This window comes from Ischnura elegans, chromosome 10 (assembly GCF_921293095.1).
Source record: "Ischnura elegans chromosome 10, ioIscEleg1.1, whole genome shotgun sequence".
NCBI lineage: Eukaryota > Metazoa > Arthropoda > Insecta > Odonata > Coenagrionidae > Ischnura > Ischnura elegans.
In genome coordinates this window covers 18,312,374-18,331,940 of record NC_060255.1, presented here as the reverse complement: position 1 = coordinate 18,331,940, position 19,567 = coordinate 18,312,374, and the positions used below count along the sequence as shown (strand labels likewise).

General features: G+C 38.5%; 2 protein-coding genes across 3 annotated transcripts in view; both read right to left on the bottom strand.

The window, feature by feature from the left end:
- LOC124166692 (caspase-1-like) overlaps positions 1–4,568 on the bottom strand; it is a 29,357-nt gene extending 24,789 nt beyond the window's left edge. Inside the window, exon 1 of the mRNA XM_046544339.1 lies at positions 4,465–4,568. The gene's annotated coding sequence lies outside the window, so the exon portion shown is untranslated. The remainder of the gene's footprint in view (positions 1–4,464) is intronic.
- A 6,891-nt stretch (positions 4,569–11,459) lies between these two features.
- Positions 11,460–19,567, bottom strand: part of LOC124166644 — a 54,026-nt gene continuing 45,918 nt past the window's right edge. For both annotated transcript variants that reach the window (XM_046544260.1, XM_046544261.1), the window contains 5 exons: positions 18,089–18,407; positions 15,077–15,276; positions 14,346–14,459; positions 13,285–13,384; positions 11,460–12,008 (listed from right to left, as the gene is read on the bottom strand). In XM_046544260.1, coding sequence (XP_046400216.1) covers positions 13,292–13,384; positions 14,346–14,459; positions 15,077–15,276; positions 18,089–18,407 — 726 coding nt within the window. In that variant the 3' untranslated portion in view covers positions 11,460–12,008; positions 13,285–13,291. The remainder of the gene's footprint in view (positions 12,009–13,284; positions 13,385–14,345; positions 14,460–15,076; positions 15,277–18,088; positions 18,408–19,567) is intronic.

The window sequence follows — 19,567 nt, the reverse complement described above, 5'->3', positions numbered from 1 at the left end:
AAAGAATTCCCATGCCTTTCCGTTCGGAAAAATATCTCTCGTATTTTATAGTTTCCGTCGGACCTGGGAATATAGTAGGATTTTAATGCAATGTTACCCGTCGCTCTGAAACATATCTAATCTAAATTGATGAAGCAGTCTACTCCTAGTGCACAGCCTCCGAGTCTCTAGTGGCTCCTAGTCTAAATCGCTTAACATATGGGTAGAGATACGTGAAAATCGCACTTTCATTTTTATTTTATCGCACTTTCAATGACAGTTTATCGCATTTTGTAGCGTCTATTTTTTATTTTCATGATGAGGTAGATGACGATGAAATGAAGTGAAACACATTTATATGACAAAATACAGAATATTTTAAATAATTATGTTGTAGAAAATATTAAATTAAGGAATAAGACATATAGTGGCGGAGGTGTAGCTTGCCCGCGCCCACTTGTAGTTCGCGGCCACGTAGTCCCAGCCAACTAGCAGCTGGCCAGTCCCATGCTTCAAGCGGTGAGCGTCGGCGGAGCCTTTACACTATGCTCGGCACAAAATGTATGAATTTTGCCGTCGAAAAGGCAAATTTGCGTAAAAATATCATAAAAGTCCAGTCATCGCATCTATGTCGCATTTATTTGCGCACATCGCATCTACATCGCATTTGCGATTTTCACGCATCTCTACATATGTGTAATGCTTTCTGTTCAACCGTAGAAGTCTTTGGCGAATCGTGCAGCTTTCCTTTGTATTTGATTCAGTTCGCGGGTTTAGTCTTTCTGCGCCGGATCCTATATTCTCGCTGCATATATTCAATTTGTGGCCAGACGAGTGCAAAATAGCACCTTTTATTACCTTTTCATTCCAAAATTTCGCCACAACACTCTTGGGGAATCCTAGCTTCTTTGGGGCTCTTCCATCGGAGTTCTAGTCTGCCATGTGGAGATGGAGGAAGGCAAAGCGAAGATACGAAATCGCCGAACTGAATTTGGCGAATATTTCGGAAGTGGATGCCGAGGTTAAGCTCTCCAATGGGGTCAAACAATGTATAGGTGGACTCTCCGAGTACGAATGTAGGCCCACCAAGGAGGTTGTAAATATAATGGAGGGGGCACCACTGGTTCCGATCGTTGAGCGCAGTGTGGCAGGAATGGGGGTGCTTGGGTAGGACAAGCCACGCCTACTTTGACCAAAACATTAATAATCCCATAAGAGTCAATGCTACATAGATATTTGGTGAAATATTCGGTCATGATCGGTGTTACGTTAAAATAAACTATCGTAAACGAACACAGTAAACCTTTTTTCTATCATTATGGGAAGGCTTCGTGAAAATGTGCCTCGAATATCTTTACCCAAGGAAAAATTATTGTCAATCACCATGGTTCCGCTGTCCAACTAACTTAGCCGAAAATTTAATTTTACAAGTGTTAAATATCCAATCCCCTGCACTTCTACTGGTAATTGATAAGATAATAGCTACTGGAAATCTTAAGATAGCGGACTGGTCGCAATAATAGTGCGAAAGTATGTTCATGACGATATATATTGTCACCACGATATGACTATATGGGCAGTTTAATATACACAGTAGTATGACGAACGATCGGAAAACTCTGACGACAATCAAGAAGCAATGGTTGCATTTTCATTTTATGAATCAGAGGCGATATAAGGAATAGAATACTTGATTATATACGTACACTGTTCGAGACTAATTGTAAGTCCGAAAATTGTCAAACGAAGATGGCGAAATTCTGACCACGCTTAAAACTCGAATATGGCGCCTCCAGATATTTACAACCTCCTCAACCTCCTTGAGGTCTACAGGTTCTTCTGCACCTCCCCCCCCCCCCCCCCAAAAAAAAAAAAAAAAAAAAAAAAAACGATGATCTATTTACGCGCCACCGAGGAAGGATGACGTTTCATCACAACAGATGGGAGAAGCTCCGCACCAAAGGGAAGGAGGAGATCTTATGCGCAAATCTTTGACATACACGAAGATGGACCGCAGTGTTCGTAAAAAAAAAGATATGGACGAATAACTAAAAAGAAGCAGAAGTAGCAGATTGAGGAATGCAGTCAATGCAGTCTACCTATTCAGTCAATATCTCTAAATGTAGCACTCCTTTTATTTTTGTGATATCAACAACGATAACGCCAGATAACATCGACAATATGTGCGCATCTAGGCCACGGTCATGTTCATGATCACAGACCCCCCGAAGAACCAAAAGTTCTACTTTCCCAAACTTTTTTCTCCAGTTGAGAATGTAACAGACAATAATTTAGACTAAACGGCGAGTATACTGCCGTACTAAAATATGTACATCGAAGGTACTAAATAATGACAAAATCACGATGCTAATGGATAAGAAGCATCACAAAAGGAGATGTCATTACAATACCCTCATCGCTTTCACTCTATCTCATCAAACGCTCGCTACATTGAGGTTCAGTAAAGTTACCATATGTTCACTTATATAAGCCTTCCCAGCCGATGCGTGCGTCATGAAAGGGTTTTTTGATTCGAACAAATATTTCAGCACAAAATTTGATACTGAGGAGATAACCACATTCAATTTCCATTTTCACTATTAGCACATGCAAAACTTATCTGATATCGATGCAAGTATGCACCTTCAGATTGAGTCAAGTAGAAAGGGAGTAGTCTCTAATCAGTGGCGCCGACTCCATGGGGCCTGAGGGGGCCCGAGCCCCTTCAAAAATTCGTTATAGGTGTGAGGAAAAAATGTGTCAGGCTTGTCGATTTTCCCCGGATTGTCCAGATATCGAGATTCGAGTTATCAGGGTTCTAACGTTGGTCATATGACTCTTCTAAAATGCTTAACAAACTTCGAACTCACTACTTATAAATTTCACGGGGCAAGATCCCTGGTTTGGGCCCCACCAATATTTTTTGTAAGTCGGCACCCATGTCTCTAATAGTATGCTGATATATGAGTAACCACTGTAAGGGAAATGAATAGGAATGGAAGCAAGTTGTCGCATCAGAAAAGTTACCTGGGTGAAAAGAGGCCTTCAGTGGTTGAAAAAAAGGGATTTTCGGAGAAATATTTTTCTCTTGGACCAATGCCAACGTTCGCCACCGGTAAATGGCGAAACAAGGAATAATTCATATTCATAAGTGTACGTGAAGTAGTTCCCAGCCGGATGATTGGATCAAATCCCCCCCGCCCCCCCCCCCGCCCCAAAGTTTTGGGAGTGTACTTCAGTGTACTGCACACTCCAAATGAACCCACCCTTCATCCGAAAAAATGTTCAGGCCTTGTAAACTACACTATAAAATCCTTTACAATTTTAAATTATTTCTAAGTATAAAAATTATGGGGCTTCCATATTTACAATTGCTTACCCTAATGTTACATTGATCTTGTCCCCTTGACTATAATCTGTGATCGTCTGAAGTCGTGAGTAGTACCGAAAATGCACTAAATACGAGTATATTTATTCCGACTCGTAGCTGCCAGGCATCGTGAAACACGTAGCCAAAATCCTGAGAAAGTTCCGAGTAGTTGAAGAGTAGCAAAAGAGAATTTACTCGAAAGGTGGCAACAATAAGCGACTGCTATTGAAATTATAAAATACCGTTGGAATTTCAGCCTTAAATAATTTACTCGGCTTTCAATGTATACATAAGGCCCTTTTTATTGCCTCGTAAAAGAAAATTGGAGTACAAAACGAGAACATCTGCTACGTAGCAAGCCGGGTTACAGACTGAACGGCCACATCAGGCCACAGGAGAACATACGTGATTAGAGAAACAAAAACAGTGCTGCCAACTCTTAGAAGTGTTACGAAATCTTACAGATTTACAACACAACAAATACTTTCTGTGCACATCCGAAGTCTAGCTGTCATGAATTGGGAAACAGTGTGTAGTCAAAAAAATAGCGTTTGTACCAGTTGATGGCTCTGAGAGCCACAATGCGTCGTACGCTTCAAATATTCGTGGAAAAGTGCAAATTCATTTTATTTCTATTAATAGTTAGTCCTGGCCACGAGAATTACGGAAATTGTGACGGCAATGATAGATGTTCACCCGCCGCTATCCAATTCTGTTTAATGGCTGCGCTAAAAACCTAAATCAAGACATGAGGGCCCAGTCAATTCTCCTTCGAAATGAGGAAAATAAAGAAAAGGACATTTCGGTCCAGTTTAGTGTTCAAGCTACCTACCACCCGCCGCTCGGAGTTATCGCAGAATTTCCTATCCGTCTTCTATTTTGTATTTCACTAAATTGTATTTCCTTTCCAATTTTAAATTCATTTGAAATGTAAAATAGCTAGAGATTTCTTTATTTACAATTGGTCACACTAATTTTACATTGCCCCTCCCCCCTTCCCGAGGATATGTTCACCACCGAACTAATTCCTGAAGTCGTAAGGGACACTGGAAATTCGTAACGAAATATCACATTTCTAGGCCCAAATTGAATTTAAAAAAGATTCGTCCACTTACTTCTAGGAGTGAATTTTTATCCAGGAGATCCAGGGAGCGAGTTCACTTCAAAACTGCACAATTAGTTTCGCTCGGAATAAAAAAAAATAACGATGAAGTGGCGACCTCAATCTCTCTAATCTCCGTTGCCAATGACAACGCCAGATAAGGAACGCCGATTTCCTTCGAGGTTTGAAGAACAGAGTGGCGAGTATCTGCGGACGACTGGCCGGTACTCTGGCACCTGAACTAGACGAGATAGCAACGGGGGATCGGGTTATCGCGTTAATTACAGTTGGGATTTCGCCGAAAATACTCAAGTGCATAGGCAGATTAGAGGGGGGAGGGTGCACGGGGACACTATCCCCCCCAGGACTCTCAAAAATTAGACAAGATTTTTAATACGGGCCCGTTATCACTACTGTCGCTTTCTTTGTGTTACGGAGAATGGAGATAAAGAATATATTTCGTACGGTAATTGTCGGATGTTTTTCTTAATCCCAAATATGAGAGGACCGTTTATCTTTCAGACCCATTAAAAAAATCCTGGATCCGTCCCTGCTTTAATTGGTATTGGAGCTCACAAATGGTACTCTGGAACCAGTGGCGGTCTGGAGTGATTGGAATCGGCTGAGGCCTAAATTGAATGGGGAACATGCATGAAATTCGTTCATTATGCTAGTAAGTCTCACTGAATAGACAATTTTCTCACGAGTCCAAATATATAAGCCAAAACCCTCCTTGTATTCCATAAACGTCATAAAATGCTCAAAAGTGCTCAAATATCGCTTGAAGTCACGTGACCTGAAACGCCTTCCGACGTCATCGGACGGTACACCATTGACTTCGCTTAGAAAGTGGAGCGGCAGAGCCTTGAATGCCAGATATCGAAGTAAAAATAGCAATTATTTTCGCCATATTTGCGTTTGAGCCCCTGCAAAGACCGATTTTCTATCCACTTCCTCAGTCTGTCATCAGTGGATACCGTACCGTGACGTCACGCTCCGATGACGTCGTGTTTTCAAGCAGCTGTTGAAGATTAATTTTTAAAGACTCATAACTCAGCTAAAAACATTATTCATGCGCCAGATTTTCGTCGAGTACATTTGAGGCAGGGACATTTTTATTCTAGTAATTTTAAAAATTGTGCATGTTCCCCATTGATTGGGATCGGCTCATGATGGGGCCCAAATTCAATAAAAAAAGATTCATCCACTCAGTGGCGCAGCGAGGGGGAGTTTCGAGGGATTAACCTTCCCCCCTCTCCCAAGGGCTCCGAGAAATTTATAAGTTTAATCCATTTTACTTAATTGGATTAATATTACTTACAGATTAGTGTAAGGGTTAATAACATATCCCTTAGAAAGCCGTAAAACTCACCATTCTGAACCATTTTTCTTAAAACATTTCTGGGGGAGGGCCCCCGCACCTCCTGCTTACCCTGGCGGGTACTCCATGCCGCCGATCCTCCGTATTAGTTGCACCTAAAACACCCCCTAACCTTAATTCCTAGCTGTGCCCCTGCATTTACATACTTCTCGGGGCGAATAGTTTTCTAGGATATCCAGAGACCGAGTTCACTTCAGAACTCCAAGAATCAGTTTCGCTTGGAATAAAAGAAAACGACACGGCGGCGGCCCTTAGGTGAAAATTTTAGGAAATTGTACCCGGCACTAGATTTTGACCCCTTTCTGGCTCAAAAAAAAAACAAAAAAAGTAAATTAAAAAATGGCAATTTTGTAAGAAAAAATGCTATTAAAATTGAGAATTTCGCAGCTTATCAGATTTAATAATGAATTGTGGTTCTATTATACATTTAGTGAATTTTCTGCTAGAAACTGCACTAAAACAAAAAAACCTATTCGAACCCTTTCAAAAAGCATCGGGTTCTCTTTTATCTTCTGATACATTTATTTTATTTATTTTGTATATAATCCTTTTATACTGACGTTGTAAATAAAGCAACTAATGAAAACGTACAATTTTATAATTACAAAAAAACTTAGGTTCAAGAAATCTGAGCTTTTTTATCTCACCGTTCATATACGCTTCACTAGTAGCGGATCCAGGATAGGGACAAAGTGGGGTTAAAAATTCCATCATTAGTGGGGGTCGGGAAAAAAATGACCATTCTATCTAGTGTAAATTGGATACCCAAGAGGGGGGCTATAGCCCCCCCCCCCCCGTAGATCCACCACCGCGCTTCACAATATTCACGAGTGTTGTGGGGGCCCTCGGCGATTACCCATCAGCCGACCTGGCCATACCGCCCCTGCTCATAAGGTTACCCAAGTAGCCACCCAATATTAGCCAATGTTGGCTACAATTGGCACCCCATATTGGCTACATGTTGTAAATGAGACGAGAACCAACAAAAAGCTGTTTTCTGAGGGGAGGGGAATAGAACCCCACAATTGTCCTTGGGAAGAACCCGTCTGTGACTCTAGATATTAATTACAGCATGTACATATGCGTATGAAAACACTGATGTGTCTGGACTCAAATAAGTGGGCCACGAGTGTCTAAGTGGGAAAACTATCATTAAAACGTGTAAGCAGAGGTATAAAATATTAATTAACTCTATGAATCAACGTTATAAATATGATAGAGTAGCCGAAATTGAGATTCATATGGCAAACAATGTAATCACATAGGGAAGTCCATATTGAGTTTCGAGGGATAACCAATTGGGGGTTACGCGGAGAAGCCAATTATATTGGGCTATTGTGGCTTTCAATGGCAGCCCATGACCAACGAAAGCCAACATTGCTTTTTTGGTCAAACCTTGGCCCAATATAGGCCCAATGTGGCAGGCTTTCTTGAAAATCGTCGTTTTAAGCACGGCACCTAGTCAGTGTTGACCTAAAACACTATACTGATGACATTAACGAGGATTATGGATCGACCGAATTGACCATTTAACGCATTACACAAATGAAAGTGCTAGGGATTGGATATTTGTCGGAACCATTCCACGTACAAGAAATATGCTTCGGGCATCGAAGTTGGGTTAAGAGATTAAGTTGGCGTGCTAAAGAGTGAGAAAAATAAATTATTTCCGCGAAAGGCAACTACAGATACCCTTTTACCCTTTCCACCCTCACCGAGGTGGGCCGCGCGTTTTATGACGACGCACAGCCTTTGAAGGTATTTAAGGGATTCTTCCTCTATGGTTTTTCCTTTTTTAATTTGACCATGATGTTACAATAGGGGAATGTTTTAGGGTAAAGAAAAAGACAATAACTTTAAATTTAAATTCATTACTTTTATATTATTATACAATGTAAAATGAATTCGTGGCCTCTCTGGAGTGCTTTCTGCTGAATATCATGCGGAACTGACGGGTGTCCTTATTCCGGGCTTCCATTGCCTTTTCAGATAATTGTCCCACGGAAAGAATCAACTCTTTTGCAATTTCGCTTCCATGCAGAAGCACCTTATGCACCGTGGTTGGCATATAATACCAGGGATACAGCTTGACGAGTAACTCCGCAGTTCTCCGGCAGTAGTCCGAGAAGACTGTATAATTTAGAGTTATGCCGCTTGATGTTGCCCTCAGCATGATGGAAACAATTTTTTATGATATCAGCATTGATGCCTGTAATAGGGTGGTTTCCTATTATTTTTTTATTGCCTAATTCGAAAGATTATTACTCCAGGAGTACGTATTTCACGATTTTAGATTTTTAAATGACGATATCTATTTTTCGCGATCAAATGAAAAGTGAAATTCTTCAAGCGCGCGAAAACGCGACGCGTAAGTATGAATGCCGGGAAATCTCTCCGTGTGACGCATTTCTGGTTCCCGCTGCCGCCCTGCGAGGTGACCTTGAGGCGAGTTGAGCGTTGATACGACGCAGGCTGCTAGCGGGTAGCTGAGTACCCTGCTGGCTGGTAGCGCTTGGCTTAAATAAGGATTATTAATACCTTATCAAATGAAGAAAACTTTCCGACCTTAGCCAGTTTTAATAAGTGATTATTAAGACATGTTTCCCTGAGCTCTGCGCCTCATGCATGCATTGGTAACCTCAGACGATGTATAACTCCTATCTTCTCGTATAGAAACTAGGTCCTGTGACGTCACGTGGAGTGGCATCGCATGGGCGCCAATCTGGCCCTTTTCAAATGAGGATAAAAATGGACCATAGCCATTCGTCTAAACCGGTATTTCTAAAACGAAATAATTTGTATATTATGAATACAGTAATGGTGGGTAACGAATCGCAATCAATGCTTTTCGTTTTCTTTGATGAAGGAAACTACCCTATTAAAACATGACAAATTAACTTTCTTGTGATGGTACATTACATTTTCCTATGAGAACTTATAATTTCGATGAAGTATTTAGAGGAAAGATGGGTGAAGGGGTTAGGGATATGTAGGTGATTAACCTCACTTCAATAAATTAAACGGAAGTAAATCCGACCACGTTTATTTGGATGGTTAGCGACACAGTTCGTCTATGTCTCAAGTCTTTCTCCCTTGCCGTTCCGTGAGCGTCTCTCTAGCGTCTCAATCTCGCGGCGCACAGTGGTTCAAAATCGAAAAAAGGTGGTCGAAATTATTACCGCTTTTATTCTTAGTCACTGTTGTATTATGAAGAAGTTATTTATTAGAGTTTTGTACGCTGAATACGAATTTGAAATTTTTTTGTTGTATCTTTGATATTATTGTTTTTAAATGGCCTATTATTTAAACAATTAAATGTTGAAAATAGATATTGTATTCAATTATTCATTCAAGGTGTAGATTGATACGCATCAAATAAATCGAGGTATTTATTCAGATCTGTGACTGTTATTTGTTAAATTTAATATTATTTATAAATCATATAAACAATTAAAGTTGACCGTTTATAAAGCAACGGTAATTTGTGTTCGTATACAATTTTTATCTGTTCAGCCTAAGTTGAATTATTTACGCATAATCTACGATACTTTCATTTTTTTAATGAATTTGCTTAACAATTCAAAATATAATACAATATGGTCAATGCCCTCAAGGCGTAGATGAAATTCATATCAGTGACCTTCAAGTGTTTGGTGAGGTAAGTACAAGGATTGAAAGCAAACATTTAGGCATTCTAACTTTTTCTCTTAATATTTTTTTCCAGTTTAATTAAATTACTGAATATTGTGACTGAGACTATGGGATATCACATAAATAAGGATATTTATGTTCGTCCCTTTCATCCCTTCCATCGATGACGTAGTTCGACTAATTTCCCACTGAACTCAATATCACTCAAAGCGAAAAATCCACGAAGGATATCTCGAAATACCTCGCACACACTCAAACTTTGTCCTCTTGAATCTGTGACTATAGCAAATGCGTTGTTAACGCCTTAGGCGTGACTTTAAATGCCCGTGGTCCTTCTCTCAGCGAATGCGATGCACCGTCGGAGTCCTCTGAGTCCATGCCTCAAGCGTGCGCGGGCGAGACATATCTGCCTGCTTTCTTTCTGTGCTTCTTATTTGCCTTTGTTTGTATGCTCGTATTTTTCGAATATTTTTCCAGCTGATGCCAGGATGCTTGCTCTAAGAGCAGCGTCTGACGGACGCTCATGGAAGATATTCTTCCACTCACGCCCCGATTTATGTACTTTCTTACAGTCCGATAATTTCTTACCAGGCGTTGAACCTTTAGATCCAGGAGAGCGTAAAATCACACATATAATACAGATAGATACATATTCTCGGGGTATATTTCGTAGAACAATGTGAACAATTGCGTGTATCTCAGGCATGAAAATCACACCCTAGAGATTACTTATGTGAAACTAACGTACTAGAGATTAAAGTAAAAGTAGCCTAGTGTTTCCTCTACATTCTCATAAAATTTTGATATGACCCCACATGCTTTAAAAGTACTAACTTGCAAAAATACACTAGTCAAGCAGGAGTTATATACTCTCCAGATTCTCAGACACCAAGACATGGGGAGAGTGGCAGTGGGGTAAAGTCTTCACCTGTTAATCCAAAGGTCACGGGTTTGAGGTTCACTTCGGTGAGTAACCTCAAACCAGGGCATGGGTGTTCATGCTTGTGCCGTAGTTAAACGTTAGGTTCCTAAATGTAACGGCCATAGCTGTTTCCGGGGTACTTATATGGGAATTTAAAAAAGGGGAAACAAACCACGGTCGTGGTGAAGAGCTCAACTCACAATTATAAGGTGCAGTGAATTCTAAGGCTCCTATCAATTGTAAACACCAAGGCATTGATATAAGATGCAATCGTGCATGGTATGGTATAAGGAGCAGGTGACCCACAAGGGTTGCTTGCATTATTGAAGCAAGGGAAGGGTGGGATGTTCAGGGTGAACATCGTGGAGGAAGATTTGCTGAGGTAACAGTGGGTAACTCTCAAGACACCTTTGTATTAGAACATCTTGGTGGATGGGTCGAGATCAGAGAGGAGACTGACAAGGAAGATGGGTGGCCGAGGGTGGATGAGAGGGAGGAGAGGAAACCCACCAATTAGCTTTATTTCCCTGTTCAGACCATACATGGACACACCAATCCGTGAGCTGATATCGCATGATGCAATCTGTTGAAAGCGTTACACATTGGGATGATGCAATCTGCCTGATGCATTACAAAATAACATGATGTAATTCATGGGATACATTACGAAGGGGAGAAACATACAGTTGGCAGTAGGTCATTTAAATGATATCGAAACCGTTGAAGATGCTGTGACTTGGCAACCAGAGGCCACCAACGATAATGGCTCTCATCACCCAGGGAAGAGAGCAGCAGATTTCTTCATTTGTGTGAAGGTGGAGACCATATTGATCAGCCCAACTGCACACATTTTACCATGAGCGTGGTGACATTTACATTAACAGCTGTAGAATTGCGATTCGGAAGGTAAGGGGAAACCACCATATTATTATCCCAAGAGTTTGCGGACCACTTTCAGAATCATTGGTAAAAAATAACAATGGAACAGAAAACTATAAAAATAGGTACCAATAAAATTTAAAATTTGCAGCTAACTTTCAATTCAAAACCAAAATCTTTGAAAATATCTCCACCATTTATTGTATTGAGGCAGGGCACATAACTCATGTCAGTTCTCCATGAATTCATTGACATAGAAGGACATACATCAATATCTTCATTCACATATAAAGAGATATATGTTTCATTAAAAACAGTATAAAAATATGAAATGGAAATAACATCCATAAACTAGTCAAATAGACAAAACTGCCACAACAATAAAGCAAATTCTAAAAATTGACTTATTATGGCAGCTAATATACCCTCTTTTAACACCATCAATACTTCTAAGGGAGTTCACAGAACTCATACCAACCTCAGTGATGTATGGAATGTATACCTAATTTCTCACTAAACTTGTCACCATATTAGAAGCATTCCAAAGTAATAATTTGATTTTCAAGGTAAGTAAAGCACACTTAACAAGGAGATCAAATATTTTCATTTCCGTAGGTCTCTTAAAAACATTAAGATTATTCCATCTTTCACATCAACAACCGCACCCGAGTCGTACCAACTCTCAGAAAAGAAAGAGACAAAATCTATGACATCACAGCAACACCTACAAAGAAACAAAGCACATATAATGAACATAACAAGAAAATATCTACCCCTACACATCAAATTACTTTAAATAGACACATATCATGAAGCTGATTTTGAATGTTTGATTGACAGTGTTCACTAAGAACAATAATAAAATGGATTATGAATGTGAATAAAGAGCCTTATTTCATTTTAAACAGAATGACAAGCTAAATATGGGATGTATGTAATCATTACAAATGTAGAATTATTATGATATACCGAGGAAGAAAGTGAAAAGCAATCCAGAGTAGTCTTAAATGTCATAGTTTGCTTTATCTCACCAGCTAAGCAAAATTCAGAAGATTGAAGAGAATAGGACCAACTGAAATTGGCATTTGCAGAAATTTGGCTTACAATCACTTCCTTTATCAATGATGTGATACAGCTTTTCTTCATAATTTCAAATGCACATCTCTGAAACTCCTTGCATCTCTTCACATTAAAATGTAATATGGCCAGTTTAGTTGTATTACTAAATAAAATTGAATTTGTTCGCTGAATCAATTCACCGCTTACACATTGTTTGGTTTCTCACCATCTCATCATCACCCACATGAAGCAAAAGAATCAAAATCCACAGAACTCTCAGGAGAGCATCATTCATAACCAGAGAAGGGATAGGACAGAAATACTGTATTTGCACGAATTGAAAGCAAAGTTTTTTTCCCCTCTTAACTTCTACCAAAAAGACAAATACAAAATTCTTTAAAGTAAAACATGAGGCTAAGATATAGACATACATATAACTTATCTTTCTAAGATTTAGGAGAGATACTACCATTTGGATATACAGGGCAATTATGTATTTCTAAAAAATTTCCCAATTGGAGTTCCAAAAAAAGTTCGTCTTAGACTTGTAAACATAAGGTGTCTCAGTACTGGTAATTGAGCAAGGATACTGACATGTCCTTACTTGAGCAGGTTGAATTGTATCTCGGAGAATGACGACGTTTTTATGTAATATACTCTGGGAAATCTATGAAAACATTGTGATTTTAATTCACATGGTAGTTTTATGGCAGTTAAGCGCTAATTTTCTTGATTTTAAAATGAAAAGAGTTCAGGAAGGTGATCCTACAAGAACTTCAGACAGAAATAGTAATTATGACCACTTTTCCACGGATTTCAGTGACCCAAATTTCTATTATTTACTTCCCTGGTTAGCACATTTCCCTGGATAGCACGTTCATTTTTTGTGGTCCCTTCAAAAAAGTACTAAAGAAGTTCTACTGAATCACAAACATACATACCTTGATATCACACAGAATTGATTAATGTCTTCAGATTATCACTCAGTGAATTTCCACAAAACAACAGCTCAGCACTCCTCAAATCACCATCCGGAAAGTTCTGAATACACAAATAACCAGAAAAAATTCAAATGCTTTAACTGAAAGGTAAGAGAATAATCAGGGGAACCAATAGAAAACCCTAAAACATGTCAGCCCAATGAATTCATTGGCAGGTTGGCAGTGATTAAGTAAGTAAGAGAGTGAGTAAGCTTTAAATATTAGATATAGGACAAAAGATACTTCTTCTTGTCAGGTATATTTGTATACTGAAGAAATATATGCAAAAGAAACATTTTCGGTTATGTATGCCCCGCTAAACATGACAAGCTCATGGCGACAGAGAGTTTTTACAATCCGTCAAAATGACCTGGATGAGTGCACATGATGAAATGTTTTTACTTGTGCCTTCAAATTAATCTAGAGTGCATTGAATATGCTGGTCAAACATCTTTTACATTTTGTTGAAGAAAATAATAACTATTATAGTCTGGCCTAAAAAATTATTAAAACAAGCCATCTACCTACAGGGAAAATGAGCACATAAGCCCTGCTTTCAGGGTTTACTTTCAGATCATTATTAACACTCTTCAAAAATGTAACGTTTTTCCCCCTCACTTAAGCCCAAAAGAAGGGTTTTCACAGCAAAAAATATCAGGTATATCACCGTAGTAAGAAAAAGTGCCCAAATTTTGATCATCACATGAACATCATAACTAAAGTACAGCCTATATATAATGGAGTTCAAGAGACCGTAAAAGTGAAATTCTTTGTTATGAAATTTGTTATTCAAAAGAAAAATTTTTCCCTCCAAATTTCTTAGATGTAGAAGATTGTTATTAAGTTACAATGAAGTTAACAGAATTCATGACCATGGAGTGCATTTTCCTTAATAGCTTGTACAATATGATTAAAACTATATGAAGATATTGGTCGTACAAGATGAACACATTCTATAAATTTTCAGAGAGGTTTTCTAGGGGAAGATACTTATTAGTTTTAAGTTTAAAAGTGAAACTTACCAAAGTAAGCACCTTTCTATCTTGTATTAAGTACGACAGATATTTCCTGGCACTGTTGTTGAGGGTATTATCAAAATCTTTCTTCAGCTCAATTTTCACACCATAGCAAGGAATCTACATAACAAAGAAAAACCAAGAATATATTAGAACAATACATACCTCAATGTTTAAAGTTAGTTTGGAACAAAATAAATCACAAAAAAACTGGATAAGATAGCCATCAGGGGCAATGGTAAAATGGAGATACAGCCCAACCCATAGGTTCCCAAATTACAAATTACATTGGATTAGATGGCTTTTAAGAGTTTTCCAATGGATTGTCTCATACTAGTGGAAAGGTAAAGGTGTCCTCTGGTGATAAAAGAACAATTAAGATCTAAACCTAAAAGTTTTCAAAAATCAGCCTGAATTTATTACAGAGTTTGTCGACGCAGAATTAAGCCAGAAACCAACCATCAATCAGCCTGAAATTTTAGCAGATTGATTTTACCCCCCATTGCATATATTAAGAGATCAAAATAGAAAAATCTGAGAAAAATACAAAAAAAAAGTCCACACCCAGCAGACAAGCACACATATTAAGCAATGGTAAAGGCTTACCTTTCATTTTTGAGTTTTTCATTTGAGACACTGATGTATCGAAACAGTGGAAAACCCAAAAATCAAAGTCAAATTGCTGTTGATCCAACAAGCAAAGGCAGACTAAATAGAACCAAAGAATTCATACTTACTTCTTCACATTCAGAAGGTATCTCGTACAGATGTCTTATTGACACAGCTTCTTTATTACCGAAATCAATGTAATGAACATAAATTTCTAGAGGGCTCTTCACTCTCTCGACAACTGCTCTGTAGTACTTCATATCTCCTTTGTAAAGACAAATATACTTCTTCCCAATGACTGGATATTCTTTTAATGGAATATTGTTTCCTGTTGAAAGTGAATAGATAATGGTATTTCAAAACTGAAATTAGAAAGTTGCCCATCTCCAATCTATATCGCAAGACAGTAAACTCCCAATTATCTGGGTTACTGATGGGGAGAGGCAGGAAGAACAATCATACATCAATATTCGTCACTACCCCTTGCCACCCAGTCAGTAGGGCAACAGAACACCCAAGCCACTGCTCAAATGCAGCATCCCTCCACACATTCAACCATGATTTTCCTCTTTTGTCTGTTACTCTGATTTTCCTTGGCAGTGGCGCAGCAGTTTTGGGGGTTAAACCCCCCACCCAGAGCTCAGAGAAATTTTTAAGTTTAATCCATTTTACTTGATTATATTAATATTACTTATATAATAATGTAGGTATTATAAAAATATCCCTCAGAAGGCCGTAAAACTCACCATTTTGAACCATTTATCTTAAAAATTTTCTGGGGGAGGGCCCCGCACCTCCAGCTTCCCCTGGCAGGTATTCCATACCCCCTAACTCCCAAGTATTAGCTGTGCCTAAAACCCCCCCTAGCCTTCATTCCTAGCTGCGCCCCTGTTCCCTGGAATTTCCATGACTACTAGTCCTGATTTCTATTTTCCTGACGTTTTCCTGATTCGTATGGACACTATTTCTTGCACTTGCACACATTATGTCCTCAGCTGATTATTGTACACAAGTTAGGTCTTTGCACATGTGCTGTTGCTTTGTAGGTGCAGAAGACTCCCGATTATCCAGCTGCCGCACATCCGTGTTGCAGATTTTCCATGCATGATTTTCACTCTCGCTCAACATTTTCCACGATTTTTAAAGAAAAATAAAATCGGACACAAAAATCACCGGAATTACTGCATTAATGCTAGGATAAACCGGGCTTATTATTTCCGTTAGAATCCCTTTCGTAAAGCAGAAGCAATCACACACTAGCTGCATTTGCAGGAGCACCATGTTCCTGTTTTCCAAGCCTCGCAGCGCACAACCGTGCTCCATGATCACGGATACACGTCTCGCAGCAGTTGCAAACTGGGCAACTTGTGCAAATAACTGCATAAAGAATGATGCATACAAGATGTACATTGTTTGTTTTATGAAAATTATGAACATTACAAGACATTAAAGAAAAAGTTTGGGTTATCCGTGTTTTCCAATTAATGGTGCCATCTCTCCCCATCATTAGTCCAGATAATCAGGAGTGTAATGTACCTAATTACTACACATCTCCGTTCAGAACATGAATAAATAGCACCTGCATTTATTTAACTTCTGTCAAGTTTTTTAGGCTTTTAACCACCTCCTCCAACAGTAAAATCAAATTTCATTCATACATCTTTAATGACAAACATTAGAAATACTTGAGTACAGAGTGTTAGCAGTTTTCCTTAAGATATCCCACGTGCAAGAAAGGAAAATTGAATCTCTTTTTCAGGAGAGAATTTTAAAATCACATTCTATGAAATATTTTTACTTGAGTTAAAATCTTTAAGTAAATACCTATTACTTAATAAAGTACATATTTTAATTAAAAATTGTTAAAGCAACAAGAACTCCTATGGCTTTCAATGGGAACGTACACACATGATTTCTAGTAAAATTGATCGTCAATTACTATGCTATTGAGATAAGACCATAATGAATGCATCCCTTGCTCAACGTGAGGTGCGAATGCTTCTAAGATTTAATTTTTCTTCCTTTTGAAACCTTTTCCATCAATGCCCATTATCCATTGAGATAAAATGCATTTTCTTAGCAAAGTATACACATACATATCATTAAATTACCAGTTGCCCCTGGGTGGGCTTTGGAATATTTCTGGGTACACACCACCTAGCAATGTGATGAAGCGATTCACAGACATAGCAGGTATGTAGCAAAGTTGCTATATTGTGCACTAACTTGCAGCTAATTGGAATTTTAATACTGTACAATCAGCAAGCAAAATTTTATGGATAAACCACTCAGCTCCTACTAAAACTGTGTTTCATCATAATTTAAGGCATGATAACATATTGAAGGATATTCTGTGCTCTTAAAATTTTTCCAGGGATCAATGGTCTTCTCCACAGAAGTTTTTGGGTATTTTGGAGTTAAAAAAAAACCTGCCGTAAGTAGTAGGAGCACAAAAAAAATGCTTTCACTAGTAAAATTCTAATTCAAATCAATTCCAAAAAAGATATTTTCAAAAGTGCATCTGCAAAAGCCAACAAATTAGTTTAAAATGTTGTGAAGGTTGTTAATTACTAGAGATGCGTGAAAATCACAAATGCAATAAATGCGATGTAGATGCAATGTGCGCAAATAAATGCGACATAGATGTGATGACTGGACTTTTATGATATTTTTACGCAAATGTGCCTTTTCGACGGCAAAATTCATACATTTTGTGCCGAGCGCAGTTTAAATCCTCCGCCGACACTCACCGCTAAAAGCATGTGAGCGACTGACCAATTGCTAGTTGGCTGGGACTCTACGTGGCCGCGAACTACAAGTGGGCAAATACAAAAATACAAATAAAAATTAGACGCTACAAAATGCGATAAACTGTTATTGAAAGTGCGATAAAATAAAAATGAAAATGCGATTTTCACGTATCTCTATTAATTACACATCTACACCACACCACATTGCATCGGCCAACCGCAAAGCTGCCAAATTTGAAATTTCAGGCACGCTTGAATGTATTGAATGACCACATCTCTGAAAGTTCATGATTCAAATGTTCATAGGTACAGACAGGACTTAGTATATACTGCCTCACACAAATACAAATTTCTTTTACACATCCATCAAGTATTTAAGATTTAACTCACGTGCAGCATTGGTAATAATTTGATGAAGCTCCTCCATGATGGACGTACTCTTAGCATCACAAGGTTGAACATAGATGACCAATGAGTCAAAATAGGTCAACATAATCACGGGAGATCCAGGTGTTACACTGACCACATCCAGGGGGGGGCTAGGGAGTCTTTTCTTGGCATCCACAGTCTCATATGGGGAGCAATCCGATTTCGGTGACCATGCTCTCATTTCAACATAGCAGTACGTTCTGTCATCACTGGAGTATAATCGGCACTCCAATGAATCATCTTTCTTCTTCAAAACCTTGGCAAACAGCTTTGCGTTTTCCTGATAAATAATATGATTTAAAAACACCTAAGACATCATATCCAAGTTATAACTCTTACAATAACTGAATCATAATGTGAAAAGTTATTTTCCAAAATGAAAGTATGATAAGATTTTGAATAATTCCCTCAGGAATCAATTATTGGCAAATAATTGAAGGGTTGAAGGATAAATAAGAGGAAAGTCACAATTTCAAGTCAACTGAGTTGACTGTAATGATGCATAAATTGGTGCATGAAAAACTGAAACCACTGAAAAAAAATCACAAAGATCTCAAAGTAATTTTCCAATGCATAATGCAATAATTTTCATATGACATTTTTATTATTTTAAACATGAATAAGGAGGCTCCCATGGGGTTCTAAAATCATACTAGTGTTAAGATATTCTACCAGATAAGGTAGATTTACATGGCACATTTAGTGAATCACCATGACATGTCCGCACTCCCAAATTAAACTTACCTCATCAATTCACAATACAGGGTTCTCACTCAATCTAAATTATAAAATTCACGTTTTTTTTCAGGTTTTCACGGTCCAAATGTCTTCAAATTCACGGTTTGTAGATAAACCATTTTAAGCAAAAATATTGATCACTTAACAATCATCAGCCGCACGTTCAATAAAAATTTAACAAACGCGACAGACACTGTGAAAGCAAACGCAGTAATCAAAGTGCTATCTCCCCTGACGTCACATATCGTTTGCAAAATTCAGCTCCGGCTAAAGGTTGTGAGTGGAAAAATGGAGGGACCAGGGTGCCACAGAAGTTGAGAAGTGTTTGAATTTTCGCAAGTGTTAATGAACACTTAGGTTACGTCTTCCAGCTTTGGTACAGGCTTAAGGTCAATGTGTCATGGCACACGGACCAATAATTGCTCTTCAAATGTACGTGTGCAATTAAATCCGTGGCCATGTCTGCGCGTGGCTGACCTTGAAATATGATTGAAATGTCCATTTTTCTTTTAATCTGTCATTCGTAGTTCAACGTCATCATCATTGGGAGATTTTTAAGGTTTTATGACGAAATTCACAGCTTTTTCCAGGTTTTTTCACAGCGTACAAAATTCACGGCTTATTCACGGTTTTAAGGTTTTCAAGGTTCAGTGGGAACCCTGCAATAAAGCCTATTTCCATTCTCTCAATGCAAAGTATTCC